At 40.8% G+C, this 19,756-nt stretch overlaps 2 protein-coding genes across 8 annotated transcripts in view; both read left to right on the top strand.

Moving 5' to 3' along the window:
- LOC109951825 (protocadherin alpha-3-like) overlaps positions 1-5,550 on the top strand; it is a 23,302-nt gene extending 17,752 nt beyond the window's left edge. For 4 of the 5 annotated variants that reach the window (XM_020586533.1, XM_020586534.1, XM_020586535.1 and 1 more), the window contains exon 2: positions 3,264-5,550. In XM_020586533.1, coding sequence (XP_020442189.1) covers positions 3,264-3,329 — 66 coding nt within the window. In that variant the 3' untranslated portion in view covers positions 3,330-5,550. The remainder of the gene's footprint in view (positions 1-3,263) is intronic. The other variant, XM_020586532.1, reaches the window with a different exon arrangement.
- A 6,836-nt stretch (positions 5,551-12,386) lies between these two features.
- LOC109951828 (protocadherin alpha-8-like) overlaps positions 12,387-19,756 on the top strand; it is a 9,201-nt gene continuing 1,831 nt past the window's right edge. The window contains exons 1-2 of one of the 3 annotated variants that reach the window (XM_020586537.1): positions 12,387-14,910; positions 18,138-18,164. In XM_020586537.1, the coding sequence (XP_020442193.1) occupies positions 12,529-14,910; positions 18,138-18,149 (2,394 nt within the window). In that variant the 5' untranslated portion in view covers positions 12,387-12,528 and the 3' untranslated portion in view covers positions 18,150-18,164. Of the gene's footprint in view, positions 14,911-15,585; positions 17,415-18,137; positions 18,165-19,756 lie in introns of those variants that run through there. The other 2 variants (XM_020586539.1, XM_020586538.1) reach the window with 2 other exon arrangements.

Here is a 19,756-nt window from a genome sequence, read left to right on the forward strand (position 1 = left end):
ATGACAGCTGGCACAGGCACTGCTGCAGTGCAGCTGGCAGCATGTTTGATCAGTAAAGTGATAACACTCCTCTGTATAGTGCTCTATTATGAACATGAGGTGGCCTGTGAAGCAATGGACGCAAAAGTGAAATGTCTCTTCTCTATATCAAGTCAGACTCACAGTTAATGTCTACAGCATTTAGATTTTGCTTCTAACTTTGAGTCTAATTTGTGACACAAAATGATTCAATCAAATACCCCACAGCACATTATGCCAATACAGCTATTTGACAATGTTATTAAATTAACTATTAAATACTTGACATTTAGATTTAACTGATTTAACTGTTGCCTCTAAAATAGCAAATCAGAGTCAGTGAGCCAAAAACGTCTTTGCAAGCTACTGCACACTGTGGGCAAAGACTCCCTGGCACAGCACCTTTCACCCTAGTCATTTGTCCTAGAACATGATGAGACTGGTTCAGAGCCATGTGTGGCTTTGATATGAACTGGCCCAGGATAGTCACTACACTTTAGTATATGGGTCAAACCTGACTCTTTTACGATAATGTGACATACCATTTTTATCTATGAGCTTGTCCAACAAGTCTGACCTGTGTATTATAACACATAATAAAGATAAATAGGTAACATTTTTAATAATCTATAAAATGTCTTTTCTGTCTCACTTCGACCTTGTTCATGCCTGGTACTGTGTGAGTAGGTCTGACCTTTCTTCTCTGGGTTATATAAGCCCCCAGTTATTGTATGTCTCAGTCTATTGACTCATGGCTGTGTGGATGAGACCTTTAGTTGGACTTTGCCACTCTCATTTTAGAACACTCCACTGCACCTGAATCAAGGCACCAAGGCCTTTCTACAGGGCATTAGCTGGGTCAACTTCTATGAGTATTAACAACATTGTCCTAATGAAAAACACAGGCACACACTATCTTAATGTTTCAGTTTAAATCCATACTGGATGAAATGAGCTTAGATCTAAGTGCTGCATTGTGCTGATGGGTTATATTACTTTTTTTTAATAAACTGATCTGTTAACAATGTAATAGGTTATCAGCAAAACTAATATTAATACAATAACAGTAGCTCTAGCTATAGTATATCTATGTCATGTAATAATAGCTTGATAGAGATGTTAAGTGCAGTTAGCCCTGTGTCTAAATAGTTTTTTTTTTTCCTGATTCAACAGAGATCAGAACAAATGTAGGTCTGCACTGCTATGGTTGGCATCAGTACTCATACAGACACAACATCTGCTGCTATGCTTAGGCCATCCCTGCATGCTTGGAGGACTGAACTGACAGAGGGGTCAGCGCAAGGCCACATGCAAGACAGCATTAGGTGAAAATCTAATGAAGACACAGTTGGTTGAAAACCAGCTTTGAGTGCACCCTGTTGCAAACTGCCCGGTGAAGTTCTGTATCCAGAGGATTAAATCTAAAACTATCTTTAGAAGAATGTATGAATGGGTCAGGGAAAATCCCGAGTTGGATTCTGCTTTGTTAAGAGGATTGCCCCCTTACACCAGTATCCTTGCACTGCTCACAGTGGGGTAGATGGGGTTATACAGCTACAACTGCCATACACACATCTTCTTAATTGCGGCCATGCAGGGATGAGATCAGATGTTGGCTGTCAGAGGGATCCAGTCTCTAGCTGCAAGGCTCTTCTTTCCCCTGTGGCTATTTGCCCCTGCCTAGTGCCCCCACTAAGCATCCTGGGTAATTTCCTAGCCTTGCTTATATAAAGTATACCTTTATTTCTATGAATTTATTTTGTTTGGGTATTCAAAGCTATAAAGCTAAACTTTATGTATGCTACTGGATGATGCACCTGCAAAACAATACTGCTGACTTGTCTTGGCTGGATTTGAAGCTGTCTACCTTAACAACCACTGGCTCTATAATATCTGTTAGCTTTACCTGCAACTAAACTGCCTGAAAAAAACATGGAAACTACTCTGTATTTACATTTCTGGTAGGCTTAATTAACTATGTCTTGTGTTCATTGAGTGGTCCAGTCCAACTGGACAGAACTTGTCTGTGGGAGCTAATGGTGATAATGTCAAGCACAGAGTAGACTGACACTGTCAGGTAAAAGAAAAAAAAAACATTGGATATGTTGGTTTTTATGCTATAACTTTGGTTCAATAATTGCATGGTCCTCTAAAGAACAATCTACTGAATTCCAATGGCATTAAAAACACAATTAGATCAACTCAGACACGTCTGACTTTGAGACTGTGTATTGATCTGTGGTCTCAGAGCTGTACATGGAGACAATGTGCTGACATGTGTGATCACATGACATCAATATGATTATGACGATAGAGAGAAAGCTTGTTTTTAACACAGATTTAAGCTACACCCTGAAACACTGTAACGGTTTTCTTCTTGTTTTTAAAATGATCTAAACGTCACTTGGCTCCTTCTGGTCATCTTTGTGGGTGTGAACAAGGGAGCTGTGTTGTACAGTGAGTGAGTCATCACATCCCACATGTAGCTTTGCATTTTGCAAAGCTGTTTATTTTTAAACAAACCATCTGTCATGAAAAATTAAATCTGGAACTTGGGCATTTAGGGTTAACACTAGTATTATTTTGTCTTGATATAAGGGAAATTGTGCCATGTGGTGACCTGTAAACACACACAGTTTTGTATGTGTGTCGAACCCTAAGTATCTGGCCGTGTTTCCCGCCATCTTATCTAGTGGGTACAGAGAATGAATAAAACAATGGGACATGGGTGTGGAAGATGAGTGCTAATGCCTGTAAGCCTGACTCGTATCCCACTTTCTCCTCCCACTGACTGGCTCTCTCTCCCTCTTCCCCTGCCCTTTGTTCTTGTTATCACCCATTTTTATCCAGCCTCATATGCTATCTCTCACTCCCCTTTTCTGTGCTTGATTTTTACTTCAGCCCATGTATTTATTTTCAAATATTTGTCATTATCATCCTTGCACAAAGACTCTCTTTCTGTGATTTTTTTTTTATCCCTCTCCTCCTCCTACGCATCTTGATTTCCTTTGGTTTGCATTCTCCCTTGTGCCCCCTCCTGTCTCTCCATGTAACTGCAAGTTGACAGAAAATGGCTGACATCTTTTTGGAGACTGGTTCATTCTCTCCTGCCTTCTTTCTCACTGCTATATTTCAGTTCAGTTTGTTATTCTTAGCTTGGTTGCTAAATGCTATTTGGATGCATAGCTTTGTCCATAAGTCCACTCCATCATGCACCTTTCTTTCTCCTCTCTCCTTTTGGCCAGAGAGACAGCCTCTCCTATCAACAGTACCTCCACTCTGTCACAAACTGGAGCTGTGAAAAGAGCTGAATACATCAGAGCATCATTCTCCTTCTCTCAGCCACATGACTGAGGCAGAAGTAGGGAGAAGCAGAGTGCTATCACACCATAGTCTGGCTTTTGTGTATGTATATATGAACCCAGAGGAACTGCTTCAGCTGCTGCTGAACTGACTTTACTTGCATAGTGAGTCACTACTAGGTCTGTGCTATGCTACACATATCAGACATACAAGGCATGGTTATATATTCAGTAATGTTTTCAAAATGTATATCTTTATTAATAGTCATCTCATCTTGTCTGATTGAAAGATGAGCTCTGTGGTTCCTAGAGTAGAGCCTTGGGCCTAATGTTATTCCTCTAGTCTGTCATGCATGTGCCTGCAAAAATAAAGAATATTGCTATTCCTACTGAAACAGTTGCATTGTGCCACATTGCATAGTCCCATAGATAAATAGTTAGTGTTTTATTTATATTTTAAAGTCAAGACAGAACCTTATAGTTGTCTTTGTATCTTTTTTGTTATATTTTCCAAAAATTATTTATATTAAGCATCTAATCTTTCAGACACTGCCTTTGTTTTAAACTTGCGTTTTAGTCATACACTCACATTCAGGACCTGATGTACAGCACTGTATACCACTCACTCATGATTTGGGCCATGGGAAATGTGAACTCTGTAAAAGTAAATATGGAACCAGTCGATGTCCAAATGGTTTTTTTCACAATATTAAAGGTCTTGGCTTGATGTGGTATGATAGGGTGTGGCAGGAGTGAGGGGAGCTGAAAGGTGAAGATGTATATGTTTTTCCATTTTCGTAGCTAGTTACATGACATGTATTATAAATAAGGTGATTGTTTTTGTCAAAAAAAAATTAATAAGTAAAAATCTAAGGTTGGGAAAGTTCTTGTAAATGATGCCACGGATGAGACTGTTTTTCTCTGCCTGAACTATAAAAGATGAAGTGTGGTCATTTGTACTTTGAGCTTTCTAGAGCAATGTGTTTGTGAAGGAATTCTCCCAGGCCTGAGAATAAATATATTCAGTTCTTCTTATAACCAGACAATGACACTCTGTCTCTCCATTGTATTTTCCTCAGGTGTTCAGCTCTCTTCCTCTAACACTCTTAACTGCATGAATGAATGCATTTCTTTGACTTATGGGATCTGAATTTGCAACAACATAAAACTGTGATGTAATTTTCATTGCAATCGTTTTCTTTGTACGTGACACTCATATACAGCCCAGGTCTCAGTGCATCCCTGTTGATGTGTCACATGATATTCTGCTGTGTTTAGGTATCAGTGAGTTAAACAGCAAATCAGGTATCACATGATGCACTGAACTGAATAGTTCATGCACATCAAATCCAATTCAACTTCTGTAGATACTGGGCTAGTTCATTTATACATCACATTACAGAAAATAAGGGATGAATTTGCTTAATGTGAAGAGCAAAGTGAAGCAAAAACAGCAAAAGAATTTAACAAAAACAGGATTATCAAAATGATGAGGGTTTTTATCTGCTTGTTTACAGACTACTAATTGGGGTCTTTGCGATAAGACTGGAGTATAATTGTTTCCAAAGCCCTTGTTTACTCCCTAACATTCATCTTAATCCTGATTGACTTTGCTTCGTCCTCTAACTGAGGAGTATTATGCTGTGCCGATGATGCTTCTTATGAAACCAGTATATAATGGATGAAATATCAGTAAAAACAGAGGACAGTATATATGTATACAGTACATTCCTGTAGAGTGTAATGTAACTCTGCAGTAAATATTACTTTTCTGAAACCATGTATTGTATGAAAAGTAATTATTAGTTGCGCCAGATGCTTTAAAAATCACACAACATTATCCCTGTTCCTTCAGGTGTTTAAAATAGCAAATCCCTGTCAGCGCATTCTTTCCACTCTGTCACTGCTGTTAGTATTCCCACTTGTTCTGGATTAAGCTTCTGTAAAGTGTATGAAGTGCTAATTTTACTATGTTGCTCCACTAATACAATTAGGTGGAGTCATTACAATGATGCCATGAAGAGCAGCTTTGAAAGGCAGCAGCACACAGAGTGAGTTAGGATGTCACTCGCCCTTAAATTCTACAATCTACACTAATGGCCAGGCTGATTTTCATTTCTTACTTGGTGTGCTATTGTGATTATTGTTATGAATTTACATCGACCTTGTCTGTGATAACTGAACATTTACTGTCACTGTGTCATTAGTGCTGTTAAAGTCATGTGCTTAAAACCCACTTTCTGTGATGTGACTTTTTTTTATAATTGTGTTGCCTCTTAAATCAATTTGTGGTCTTATCTGTTTGTTGTATCATTGACTGTTAGTGGCCACACATTCTAAGAAAATATTAAGCCCAGTGAGAGGGTTGTTGGTTCAACCTTAGGCCTTTAGAGCCTGCAGTTTGTGGCTCTGTTGACTTGCACTGCATTATATTGAGAGGTGTTTCTAATATTTAATCAGATAAGGTGGGCAGAATATTCAGAACACCTTTAAGAAAAACATTATACAGTTCAATAGAACCTCAAAAACACAGAAAAAAGATGAAGTTATGCCATAAAAAACTGAACATCATAAAGGTGGCATTGACTGCAGGGTTGTTAAATCAGTGTGCATCAGTTTCAGCCCAGTGTAGTTACTGAGCTGCCAACTGAGTGGATGCTCCCCTACCCATCTCTCTATTACACCTACACACACACACACACCAACCAACATATAGTCCCACACGCATACAAGATAAAATGCTAATTCATGTTGTACTTACAATGTTTCATCACTACAGTATAAGAAACTGATGATAGTTAAAGACGGTGTTTACTGTTCTCAGAATGACAGTGACTGAGCCCAAGCCTAGATGAATGGTAGGAAAGTCATTATTTTATAAATAGTTATCTTCATTTTCTGTGGAAAGTGGAGCAGCCTCACAAGACCAGTCGTTTCTAGCATCAGCCTCTCTGCAGACCAGCACTCTCCTCTATTATTAAGACTTTTTGTTTCTTTTTTTAGGAAATGGGCCAAGCCCTAGCACAGCAGGCCTGCACCTGCACTACACTCCACATAGAGCACTGCCTGCTGTATATTCAGTATTGCATGACTAATTAGAAAGAAGAAGAAGAGACATTACAGAATGCAGCATTGACATATATGAGTATAATGTGCTTATGCATGGAAAACATAAATGAGATAACAAAATATTGATAAACTACATTTTAGAGTTGCTGCTAGTCCCCAGCCCCACCCATGAAACTGATTTAAACTGCAGCAAGTGCATCATCAAATAGATTCAGTGTAATCTTCAGTCGTGGCTGATGGAGTTATCTCTCTGTCTTTACCTCTTTGTTTTGATATGAATCAGGCTGGTGCAGGTATTGTTAGATACATCCACACCGCCGTTCCCATCTGGGAAAGCTGACATTTTAATTTCCGCAGGCAGATGAAGTGTGTGGCAGACACCAAGGCTGCTGGTGTATCTGTACCACTGATACAAGTGTGTGAGTCTGTTAATATAATAAAAAGCTTTATGGCCAGGCCCGCCTCAAACATCAGTCTGTCTGTTCATGTGTAGACAACAAAGACATGGGTGAATAGGCTCCCTCTGATGGCAAAAAGTGGAAATGACTTGCCACTTCATTTGTGCTGTATGTGTGTCTGTGTGTCAATACATTCAGTTTTTGCCACTGTATGTGGTAGTGCATTGACTGGTGCTGTTATCCGGTTTCTGCATCAGTACTGATACACAGATAGAGGGTCCTACCCTGTTTTCCACTCTGTCTGCTTTGAGCCAAATAGAGTCTGTGCCCTCTTATCCAAATCCAGGTTATTTATGCCTGACTATAAAGATATGTTTTTAATCCTGCAAATATTGTTTGGTTGAGACTCTTTCTGTGTGTAAGTGAAAGACAGAGACCTATGAGAGATAGAGTGTGTGTGTATGCACAGTGAATGAGTGTGTGTCCTCTTTTATATTAAATGGATGAATGTGCACAATATAAAAAACATAAGCATGTTAGTGGAATCTAGTTCATATTTGTAATCTCATTTGTGTTTGCATGGTTGTGATTAGAGAAAGATAAATATCCTTGGCATACTGAGTGTTCATAAAGAGGGGTGCAGGGAGTGGCACTGACACGGGCTGCATCTGCGTCGCCATGGATACAAGAGGGGAGAGACAGTGAGTCAATGACGGGTGCTCCCTGTAAAAGCAGAGATGTATCGGACACTGGCTGTGTCCAATAAGAGTATCCATTACAGTCACGTTGATTCTAGCAGACCAATCAGATTTCTACCTTCACTGTTGCAAAGCTTCTTGTGCATCCTGTTTTACTGACTGTTTTAATTTATGGCCTCTTGTTGCAAAGAGAGCCATGGCGGTGTGCTATCACAGAATCCACTTTGTGTTCACCAGGTTAGTTTTTCATAGAGTGAGACACACGAGACATTATTACTGATCTATGATAAAATACATATGAATGAAACTGCACAGACACACATTGTAACTGTTTCACTCCCACCCTATTTCTCGCTCTCACACCTTCCTTACACACAGAAACACATGCTGCAATCCATGTTGTGCAGATCTTCACTACTAAGTGCTACAGATTCATTGTAGCAGGTTCAATAACACACTTTATTGACTTTGAGTTATTAGTGAAATTGTGATAGCATTTCTCCAATACGGATGAGGATGTGTTTGCTTTGACACTGCTAATCATCTGTAAACTGACACAGTTTTCGACTATCCATATATTAAATGGAAACAAGTATAGAAGTAGCTGTAAAGTTGAAAAGAATCAGACACAGTATTGTATAGAAAATGCTTCAAAACCACTTGGGTATGTAGAACATGCACAACGTTAAAATCTAAATTTTTCATCCCAATCCTGCAGCAACAGCTCATGACACCATCAAATGGATCAGTCACATCGGCAACAAGGACATGCTGTTTCTCCTGCTTGTTGTTTCACAGTAGATTATGTGATTTTTGGGCATTGTGCCATTTCTTTCCAAATGAGTGAACACTGTGTTATTGTGTCTCTTGTTCTAACTCAAGGGTGTGTGTGTGTGTGTGTGTGTGTGTTTGCTCCATATTGCTGTGTCCTGGTTTTCATCTTGTTCCGGCTCATGTTTCGCCTGGACCCGCCCCTGTCCCACTTACTCTAAAAACCAAGGGAGGCGAGTGCAGATTTGGAAATAAATTATTAAGTAGCAATTGGATTAAAATACTGGGAGTGATCCCCCCCTCCTCCATATCACTCCATTTATATTTCACAGATGATGTATGGATGATACATTTAATTTTGTGTGCATACAAGTGTGAGTCTAACCATCAGTTAAATGGATAGCATCCCCTATAGGGAGCTATTTGTGGGATTGCCTGGCTGGGGATCCTCATTTAAATAACAGAACAAATATTCTTCATGTATATAACATGAAAAAATCTTCATGTATATAACAAGATAGAATAAATATTCCATTGTGGAAAATCAAGTACATTCGTCTTTCTCTCTCGCTGTTCTAATTGCCATTAAATTGTGCCTTCCTTTCTCACATTTTACTTCTTTAAGGTCTCTATTTTGCAATTTCACTTCCCTATGATCTGTTTTTATTGCATTATGCTAGCCATATCTGTTCATGCCTCTATTAGAGAATTGCATTTGAGTGTGGTTCTAGTCACACTGTTACTAAAATCAAGTGCTGTATGAGCCACAGCTGTTTATCAGCAAATCAGTAGAGAATGTGGATCAGTGAATTAGGTTTAAGCACCTCGGTAGACAGAGAGTGTGTGTGAAGAAATCAATCTAAATATACTTCAGAGAGCACTAGGAGAGAGACAGTAAAAAAAGAAAGACACACAAGGAGTAGGTTGCCCCCTTGTGTTGTGATAAGCTCTACTCCACCCAAAAACAGGACAAGGTCATCAGTATCTCATCACATGAGGTAGGATGTATTGTGTGGACTGCAGAAGTGGGAGTGGCCCCCAGAGAGGGTACAGTGGGTTGGGCAAGGCTGAAAACAAAGGTCAGGCTCTCTGTGGGACGTGGGGGTGGAAGAGAAGCAGGCACTGCTGCTAAAATGGATCTGTCATAGTAAATATGCTGCTGCAGCACTGCATTACCAATGCATGAGCAGCCCAACTGCAACCCTGCACAGCCTGGTCTGGTATAGGAGTGGCACAGGAGTGTGGTTTGTGTTTGCTTGGCTGAGTTTGTGCCTTTGTTTTGGGCCTGTCACTATGATCTGACCTGATGTGTTGAGAGAGATAAAAGGGGTAAATGAAACAGAAGAGAGTAAAAATAAGTAAAAATGTGAAGGTGGGTAGGAAATCCAGTGTATCACTTTGTATACTCTCTCATGCCTCTTTAAGAATAAACCCACAGGCTCCTGCATTAGTGTGTGTGTGTGTCTGTGTGTGTGTGTGTGTGTGTGTGTGCGTGCGCATATGCATGCCTTATGTCTACGTCTGAGATGGTGTTGCTATGGAAACGAGAGAGCTATGCAGAAGGAGAAAGGACTCTCCTTGGAGCATGTTCAGATAGCACCCTTCCCCCATCTCCTCACACAGTTGATGAGTACAGTACACACCCTTATAACACACACACTGGCTCACTAGCACATGCACACTGATGCCTATGCAAAGGACTAGCATGTATTCATAACTGTGGAGGAGATACAGAAGCTAATCCACTGACTATATGTGGTGGAACCCCTTTAATAATACAGTGAGAACAACTATAACACTGCTGCCGACTGCTTCCGCCCATGCCGCCCCCTCCTCTCACCTACCGCTCTCACCTCCCTTTGATCGCTCTGTTCTCAGTGCTCTGTGCTTTCTCCTTTAACTTCATTACATGATATGTAATCACTCACACAGAAGCAGCTTCACAGGCACACACATCTGTATTATTCACAGCTCCCTGTGTTCAGGGAGAAAATATTGTGTATTTTTCTAACCACCATGAATTCACTATAAATTATTCAGTAAAATCAATTATCATACCTTGAGGAAATGTGACTTTAATAAATGCACAAAGAGTTTGTAAATAAAACTGAAATACTGTCTTTATGAGGAATTGGTTAATCAACTACAGTCTTATCAGTAAAAAAACACACATGCATCTACATGTGTATGTGCAAGTTACCATTTAGTGTTCTGGATTAGGGTCTACAGGGAAGTTAAGTTATTAACTGACCTTCGGCAGATGGTTCCTAAAACAGCTGTATCTAGCACTGGAAAAAGAAGCTCTGTGTGTTGAGGTTCTTTTATATCTGCATGACAGTCAGGATTTTCTCCACATGGCCAAGTGAACATGCTCAGTAATAGACCCTGACTCTGCCCTCTGGTTAGATTCAGTGATATTATCCACAGACTGCATGTGGACTATGCTTATGGATTGTCAATCTAGATACAACTGTAGCTTTGTTTATAACTTCTTGCAAAGGTATGATTGTTAGTACAGCTGTGGATATTACATTTAAATGGCTTGTTCTGTAGGCCTAAAAAACAAGGTGTCAGCAGGCCACAAAACAGGACTGGTGCCTTTTAAAATATTAATTCTATTTATAGCACTGAGTGAACTTCATCATCAGTGGTTCAGGTTAATTTTATAAGAAAGGTAAGGTTGGTGCATTAAATAACATATGAATCACTGATTTTCATCATGGATTACCTGGGGCTGATAGGCCAGATGGTCCCTGTGTGCATGCCTGTATGCAAATAACCTAATGTGCATTCTACATTGTGTTCTTATAGAATACATACTAGTTTCTCCTGAGCACATATGGCATCTTTTATTATTATTATGTTAACAGATGACTGCAGATCAGTGTGAGGTGGTTATTAATATTTTCAAATCAAATCATGTTTCCTACAAAAAGGAAATAGGACAGCAGTTCCTGAATCCAGTGCTTAATCCTGGGATTACACATGAGACAATGTTCATAAGCTTATGCACACCGTCTCTGTGGAAATGTGGAGACACACTAAAATACACCACAGCACCTCTGGTTGTCCTTCCTCTGTTCATACTGAACAATGACTGATGTTGGCAGAGTGGGAGGAAAATACCTTGCTTATTTATTCAATTTCTCAACAGTGCAAAGCTTTCTGTTGTACTTATGCAAATATATATGACTGTAATTATTATTGGGAAAGGTGTGTGGTAAGTAGATAACATATTAAGAGAGTAAATGGAAGCTGAAAGTCTTACCTACTGGGCAAGAATAGTTGACAGTTTTATACAGAGAACCATGGTAATATTTGGATGCCTACAGAGCAGAATATCCAAACAAATGGCTGAATATTGCAATTTCTGGGAACATGAGATGCCCTGGGTGGACAGCTCACCGGATTTGAACCTAACTTTACTAATGTTATATACAGAATTATGCAAATTATTGACTGAATTAAATCAATGGGAAAGGAGTCGGGTAGGGAAGTGAAAGGAGGCCTAGTGAGATGCAGTGTGCGCAGGCCTGGTATTGGTAACTCTGTGGGGAAGGAGGCCTAGTGAGATGCAGTGTGTGTGCAGGCCTGGTATTGGTAACTCTGTGGGGACTTGGCTTTCTTTGTGGGGAACAGATGTTGCTCCAAACCAGGTAAATCACTGAATTTTAGGATGACGACTTGGCTTAAGGTTAAGGTACATCTCCAGGAAATGAAGGTCAATGTAAAGTCACCCAGAAATGAAAACAACTGTGTGCGCGTGTGTGTGAGAGTGAGTGTGAGAGAGAGAGAGAGAGAGAGAATCATGTTTTAATATATAAAAAAGTTTGGACACAATCACCACACACCACGACACACAAAGCAGGTCTCTGCTGTCCATGGTGCTGAAATGTAATTTTCTGCTCTCTCGTTTTTATTTAGTTATTTAGCAGCAAAATATTATTATCACTGTTGCTGGTCTGAACTAATGGCTGTTTATGAGATAACAATACATTTTCACTCCTCTCTGCATTTGACCCGTTTTACCACGTGGAGCCACTGTTGATCCATCAGAAACAGCGCTACCCTCTAATACAACTAGGCCCCTCCTGTTTTCAGGGTGCAGGGACGTTTACTCACTCTTTGTTGTAAAGAGACAGGAGGCGGAGGACTAGAAAGAATTCCACAACAATATTCAAAGCTCAAGCGGTTGTTATCTCCCATAGTGCCTCAAATATCTGGCTGAGATTGGATCACTATATTTGTATTTTATTCATATGGAACATAATTATGTATGTGCCTTATAGATGGAGCTATTTCGGGATATATCTTGCGCTGTTTCTGCTGGATTGTTACTGGGAAAGGGTGTCTGGGCAGCTCTCCTATTCCGTCTCAGAGGAGGTAAACCCAGGGACTCCTGTCGGAAATATTGCTAAAGATCTAAACTTCAATTCACAGGACTTGGAATCCCGTTTGTTTCAGATCGTTACTGGACCAAAGAGAAAATTCTTCGAGGTAAATCTAAAGACTGGTGTTCTGTATGTCAGTGAAAGAATAGACAGAGAGGAGCTTTGCGCAGAGGAACGTAAATGCTCAGTAAGTGTAGAAGCCGTGATAAATAACCCTTTGAAGCTTTATCGTATTGACGTAGACATTTTAGATGTAAATGACAATGCCCCTTTATTTACGACCAAGCTGCAGCATTTGTATATTGCAGAGAGCACTTTATCAGGAGTGAAATTCGCATTATCTGAAGCGACTGATGCAGATGTGGGGAAAAACGGAGTCAGTACTTACAAATTAAGCCAAAATGAGCATTTCTCTTTAGCAGTGCACAAAGCGGGTGACAGTGTGTCTGCTGAGTTAGTGCTGCAGAAAGCTTTAGACCGAGAGAAACAGTCTGTGATCACGATGACACTGACCGCTGTGGATGGAGGTAACCCTCCCAAAACAGGCACATCACAGCTCGTTGTTAATGTTTTAGATATTAATGATAACATTCCTATATTCAGCGAAACCTTGTACAAGGCAAAAACTCCCGAAAACACGCCACTGGGCACAATAGTAATATCTGTGAACGCCAGCGATGCAGACGAGGGCCTAAACGGTGAGATTGTGTATTCACTGAGAAGCAAGGATCAAGATCATATACTTGATATGTTTGAAATTGAAAGACAAACGGGTGTAATTAAGGTAAAAGGCAATATAGACTTTGAGGAAAGAAAAGCTTTTGAAATACGTGTGGAGGCCAGTGACAGAGGTCAGCCTCCGATGTCTGCTCACTGTAAAGTGCTGGTAGAAGTGGTGGACCTAAACGATAACCCGCCTGAGGTTACAGTGACGTCACTACACAACACAATAAAAGAAGATGCTAATGTCGGCACCGTAGTTGCACTTGTGTCAGTTCTTGATAGGGATGGTGGAAAAAATGGTGATGTGAAAATCCAGATTAAAAATGAGGTACCATTCAAACTGGAAACAAACTACAAAAATTATTATTCGCTGTTAGTTGACGGGGCCCTGGACAGGGAACGAGTCTCTAACTATAATGTTACAATTGTCGCCACTGATAAAGGAGCCCCGCCTCTCTCCAGCACGATTGTAGTTTCTATATTTGTTTCTGATGTAAATGACAACGCACCTCTATTCCCGGAACCCATAATCAATGTTTATGTGAATGAAAATAGTCCAGTAGGAGACGTTATTAAAAGCGTGACCGCAACTGATGCCGACAATGACAAGAACAGCCAGGTGAGCTATTCAATTTTACAAAGTAACAGTGAATCATCATCGTTATCTACAGTAATTAATATCAACTCAGAGACAGGAGACATAGTCAGTTTACAGTCTTTTAACTATGAGCAGATGAAAACCTTTCAGTTTAAAGTCCAGGCCACAGACTCTGGTGTTCCTCCGCTCAGCACCAACGTGACTGTCAACGTTTTCATCCTGGATGACAATGACAACAGTCCCTCGATTCTCGCGCCCTATTCTGAGCACGGCTCCGTTAACACTGAGAGCATCCCCTATTCTGCTGAAGCGGGATACTTTGTGGCAAAGATCAGGGCTGTAGACGCTGACTCGGGATACAATGCGCTGCTTTCTTATCACCTCTCTGAGCCCAAAGGAAACAACCTCTTCCGGATCGGAACCAGCACCGGGGAAATCAGGACTAAGAGGAGGATGAGTGACAACGACCTGAAAACTCACCCCTTGGTGGTGCTGGTCTCTGATAACGGAGAACCCTCCCTGTCAGCTACTGTGTCTATTGATGTCACGGTGGTTGAAAGCTCAGCTGACATCCAGACTCAGTTCAGACATGTACCCATAAAGGAGGACAGCTTCTCGGATCTAAACCTGTACCTGCTGATTGCCATCGTGTCGGTGTCAGTCATCTTCCTACTGAGCCTCATCAGTTTAATAGCTGTGAAATGTCACAGGACAGACGGCAGTTTCAGCAGGTACAGCGCCCCCATGATCACCACCCACCCTGACGGGAGCTGGTCTTACTCTAAATCTACTCAGCAGTATGACGTCTGCTTCAGCTCAGACACGCTCAAGAGTGACGTAGTGGTTTTCCCCGCACCGTTTCCGCCTGTAGACGCGGAGCTGATCAGTATTAACGGAGGAGACACGTTTACTAGGACTCAGACTTTACCCAGTAAAGATAAGGTAAGCAATACATATTTAAAAAGTCACTTTTATTTTCAAGAGCTGCAGCTAAGAAAATGTCCCTCAGTTTTCCTTTACATGTGAAATGAAGTTACTTTGTGATAACTTTCGAGTTGTGTCTATAATGTGTACCGGTACTTAACAGACAGTAGTCCTTTCAGTTATTCTCCAGAGAGCACTACTTCAATTTGTGTCGTTGTCCATGGTGCTGAAATAAAGAGCCGCGCTGGAAGATGCAAAGCTTAAAGTTCATCATAGCGTGTTTTCCTGTAGTTCTCCGGTATATTCACTGGAGTTTTCTTAAAGTTACTTATATTTTTATGCGTGATTTGACCACATTAAATGAAAATATAACTCTGAGCAATTCCATTACTTTCATTTAAATGGAGAAATGTGATTATTTTGCATGTTTGATTGCGTTTTCCATGGTTTTATACGTGTGTAGTAATTGCGAAACAGTCGGTAAGGGAATTGGTTTTGATGTCCTATAAATTCTGACTTCTTGTTGGCTGCATGTTGACTTGAAAGTTCAGGGGAATGTGGGTGACCTATCCCTGGTTTTGTGCTGAATGTAGTTATTTCAGATGACCACACGGGGACATTGTAGACCATCACATTTTGATGCCCCCCTTGTTTGTTAAAGACTCCTCCCAGATTCAGAGGATGATGATGTTTCTCGGGGCTTTGTTACGAAGAGACGCAGTGTGTGGTTTGTGTGGCGATCATTTGCCTCGTTCCCTTTAAAATGGCAAAGAATCTGGACTCTGGCGCTTCTATTTTGTTTTGGCGTATATGACGGAATTCGGGGGACTACGGTACATGCTCGGTTAACGTTGGATGACAATATGTGGACGCGGAGGATATGGAGCCATTTTTTTATTTGTATAGTCGTTGTTCTTATGGATTGTTTCTGCGAAGCGGTGTCTGGGCAGCTCTCTTACTCTGTGTCAGAGGAGGTAAACCCGGGGACGTTTGTGGGAAATCTAGCTAAAGATCTAAGCCTTAATGTTCAGGATTTGGTGGCACGATCGTTTCAGATCGTTAGTGGATCAAAGAGAAGATATTTCGATGTAAATCTGAAAACGGGTGCTCTTTATGTCAGTGAAAGAATCGACCGTGAGGAGCTTTGTGTCAAGGCTGCAAAATGCACAGTCAATGTAGAAGCCGTGATCAACAATCCCATGAAACTGTATCGTTTAGAGGTAAATGTAGTCGATGTAAATGATAATGCCCCATATTTCCCTGAGAAACTGCAGTCTCTTAACATTGCTGAAAGTACTGGGCCAGGACGGAGATTCGGATTTATCGGAGCGTCGGACCTCGATGTTGGCAAGAACAGCGTTAATACATACAAGCTGAGTACAAATGATTACTTTTCTTTAGACGTTCATAGGGCTGGAGAGAGTGTGTCTGCCCAGCTTGTGCTTCAGAAAGCTTTAGACAAAGAAACACAACCTACTATAAAACTTACAGTAACTGCTGTCGACGGCGGAAATCCACCCAAGTCTGGGACATCTGAAATTATTATAAATGTCTTAGACAATAACGACAACGCACCTGTTTTCAGTTCCACTTTATACAAGGTACGCATTTACGAGAACTTAGCAGTGGGTACTACTATTGTAGTGTTAAATGCAACAGACGCAGATGACGGCTTGAATGCTGAAATAGAGTATTCACTGAGAAGTAAAGGCCAGGATCACGTTTTAGAGGTATTTGACATTCATTCAAAAACAGGTGCAATTTTAGTTAAAGGTCAAATTGACTATGAACAAAACCCTGCGTTTGAAATCCATGCAGAGGCCAGTGACAGAGGACAGCCTCCAATGTCTGCTGATTGTAAAGTGCTGGTAGAAGTGGTGGACCTAAATGACAACGCTCCCGAGATCGCTGTGACGTCACTACTTCACACAGTGACGGAGGACGCTGATGTCGGTACTGCTATTGCACTTGTTTCTGTCTTGGACAAGGATGGTGGAAAAAACGGGGCAGTAAAGGCTGTAATTGTAAATGAGAGCCCCTTTAAATTGGACACAAATTATAAAAATTATTATTCATTAGTAGTGGATGGTCCACTTGACAGAGAAACTAAGGCCCAATACAACGTGACCATAGTAGCAACTGATGAAGGGACTCCGCCTCTCTCCAGCACCAGCATAGTTTCTCTTCATGTTTCTGACGTCAATGACAACATGCCTCGCTTCTCCGAGCCACTGTTTAATGTTTATGTGAAAGAAAACAGTCCAGTAGGAGCAGTGATTAAAACAGTGACTGCAGCAGATACCGATTTAAATGAAAATGGTAAGGTGAGATATTCACTTCTACAAAGTAACAGTAACTCATTGCCACTATCTACAATGATTAACATCAACTCAGAGACAGGAGACATAGTCAGCCTGCAGTCTTTTAACTATGAACAGATGAAAACCTTTCAGTTTAAAGTCCAGGCCACAGACTCTGGTGTTCCTCCGCTCAGCACCAACGTGACTGTCAACGTTTTCATCCTGGATGACAATGACAACAGTCCCTCGATTCTCGCGCCCTATTCTGAGCACGGCTCCGTTAACACTGAGAGCATCCCCTATTCTGCTGAAGCGGGATACTTTGTGGCAAAGATCAGGGCTGTAGACGCTGACTCGGGATACAATGCGCTGCTTTCTTATCACCTCTCTGAGCCCAAAGGAAACAACCTCTTCCGGATCGGAACCAGCACCGGGGAAATCAGGACTAAGAGGAGGATGAGTGACAACGACCTGAAAACTCACCCCTTGGTGGTGCTGGTCTCTGATAACGGAGAACCCTCCCTGTCAGCTACTGTGTCTATTGATGTCACGGTGGTTGAAAGCTCAGCTGACATCCAGACTCAGTTCAGACATGTACCCATAAAGGAGGACAGCTTCTCGGATCTAAACCTGTACCTGCTGATTGCCATCGTGTCGGTGTCAGTCATCTTCCTACTGAGCCTCATCAGTTTAATAGCTGTCAAATGTCACAGGACAGACGGCAGTTTCAGCAGGTACAGCGCCCCCATGATCACCACCCACCCTGACGGGAGCTGGTCTTACTCTAAATCTACTCAGCAGTATGACGTCTGCTTCAGCTCAGACACGCTCAAGAGTGACGTAGTGGTTTTCCCCGCACCGTTTCCGCCTGTAGACGCGGAGCTGATCAGTATTAACGGAGGAGACACGTTTACTAGGACTCAGACTTTACCCAGTAAAGATAAGGTAAGAACATAATGACATCATTATTATACTATACTTACGTGGGGATTAAAGCAGTTTTAATTTAAGTAGATTTCAAAGAGCTTGTCACGCAGGCGACTGCAAAGTGTCAGATAAATAGAAATCAAGTTGATTTTAATATTTTAGCTTTTTGGGCTACGGTACATGTGTCTATGGTCAATATGTTCATCGATTGCTTGTCTTGATCATTATTTGCTAATGATTTGCAGAGATGTGTTGAAAAAAATCCTGCTGCTGAGTGCAGGCTGCATGTCCTGTCTTTTTTTCTAAACCTTACTTTAAAAAATATCCCCTTTCGGACAAATAAAAATGGCGCAGCTGTAACATATATAGAAACCTGGTTTGTAGAAATTAAGTTAAAAAAAGATTGATATTATTGGCAATAAGATTTTTAATTTTACAAATAATGTTTCTGCACTTAAAATGATTGTTCTTATATTCTCTAATCGTTATCATTATTAGTGTTGGTGTCTTATGTATGGCTTATGTGTAAAGTCCAAGTGTTTTCCAGCGCGTGCACGTGTATAACCGAACAATCTTCCTGTAATGTAGACTAAACATTTTCAATACTTTCAAATGTTACGTTTTACCTGACTTGTCATCGTTTCAGTCGATTTCTCAAAAAAGCTTTTAGCTGGGATATAAACAACGAGTTTAAAGTAGGAATATGTTGATATGTGCTTTTTTAAATGACTCTTATTTGATATATGAAAACAGTTGGCTAAATGTGGAAGGAGCACTTAAGACTATAAGGGTAATGTAAATATTGAAGTGTTAAATGTTAAACGTAGTTCTTACAAGTGTCCACACGAGGACATCATGGACCATCACATGTGCACTTTCTCTAAGTGGCTTGGGGCTCCTCCCAGTTTAAGGAGCTGCTGCTGATTTTTTCCTGGGGACTGAAACAAAGAGACGGAGGAAGTGAAAGAGAACGATGCAACGATCATATTCGCGTGATAATTTCAATTCGTTTAGAGTATTAACCTGTTAACTTTTAATTCCTCTGATTTGTAACATTACTGAACGTATCTGTATGATATAACTCGGTGAAAGGAATTATGCCTTTACCGACCAGACACAGCTCTTTGTGGATATCTCTCTTGTTCGCGCTGCTGGATTGTTACTGGGAAACCGTGTCTGCACAGCTCTCTTACTCCGTCTCAGAGGAGGTAAACCTGGGGACTGTTGTTGGAAATATCGCTAAGGATTTGAACATTAATGTCCAGGAGTTGGAGTCTCGCATGTTTCAGATCGTTGCTGGATCAAAGAGGAAATATTTCGAGGTAAATCTGAAGACTGGTGTCCTCTATGTTAATGAGAGAATAGATCGAGAAGAACTCTGCGGCGACGAGCCCAAATGTTCCCTCAGTGTAGAAGCTGTTATTAACAATCCATTAAAGCTGTACCGTATTGAAATGATCATCTTAGATGTAAATGATAATTCTCCATCATTTCTCAGCACGTCACTGTTACTGAACATCAGTGAAGTTACAGCAGCAGGGGCAAAATTTCCTATACATCCAGCTCACGACGCAGACGTCGGTAAAAACACTGTCAGTACCTACAAACTCAGTCAAAATGAACATTTCTCTCTAGAC

The sequence above is a fragment of the Monopterus albus genome, unplaced genomic scaffold (genome assembly GCF_001952655.1).
Source record: "Monopterus albus unplaced genomic scaffold, M_albus_1.0 scaffold411.1, whole genome shotgun sequence".
NCBI classification, from domain to species: domain Eukaryota; kingdom Metazoa; phylum Chordata; class Actinopteri; order Synbranchiformes; family Synbranchidae; genus Monopterus; species Monopterus albus.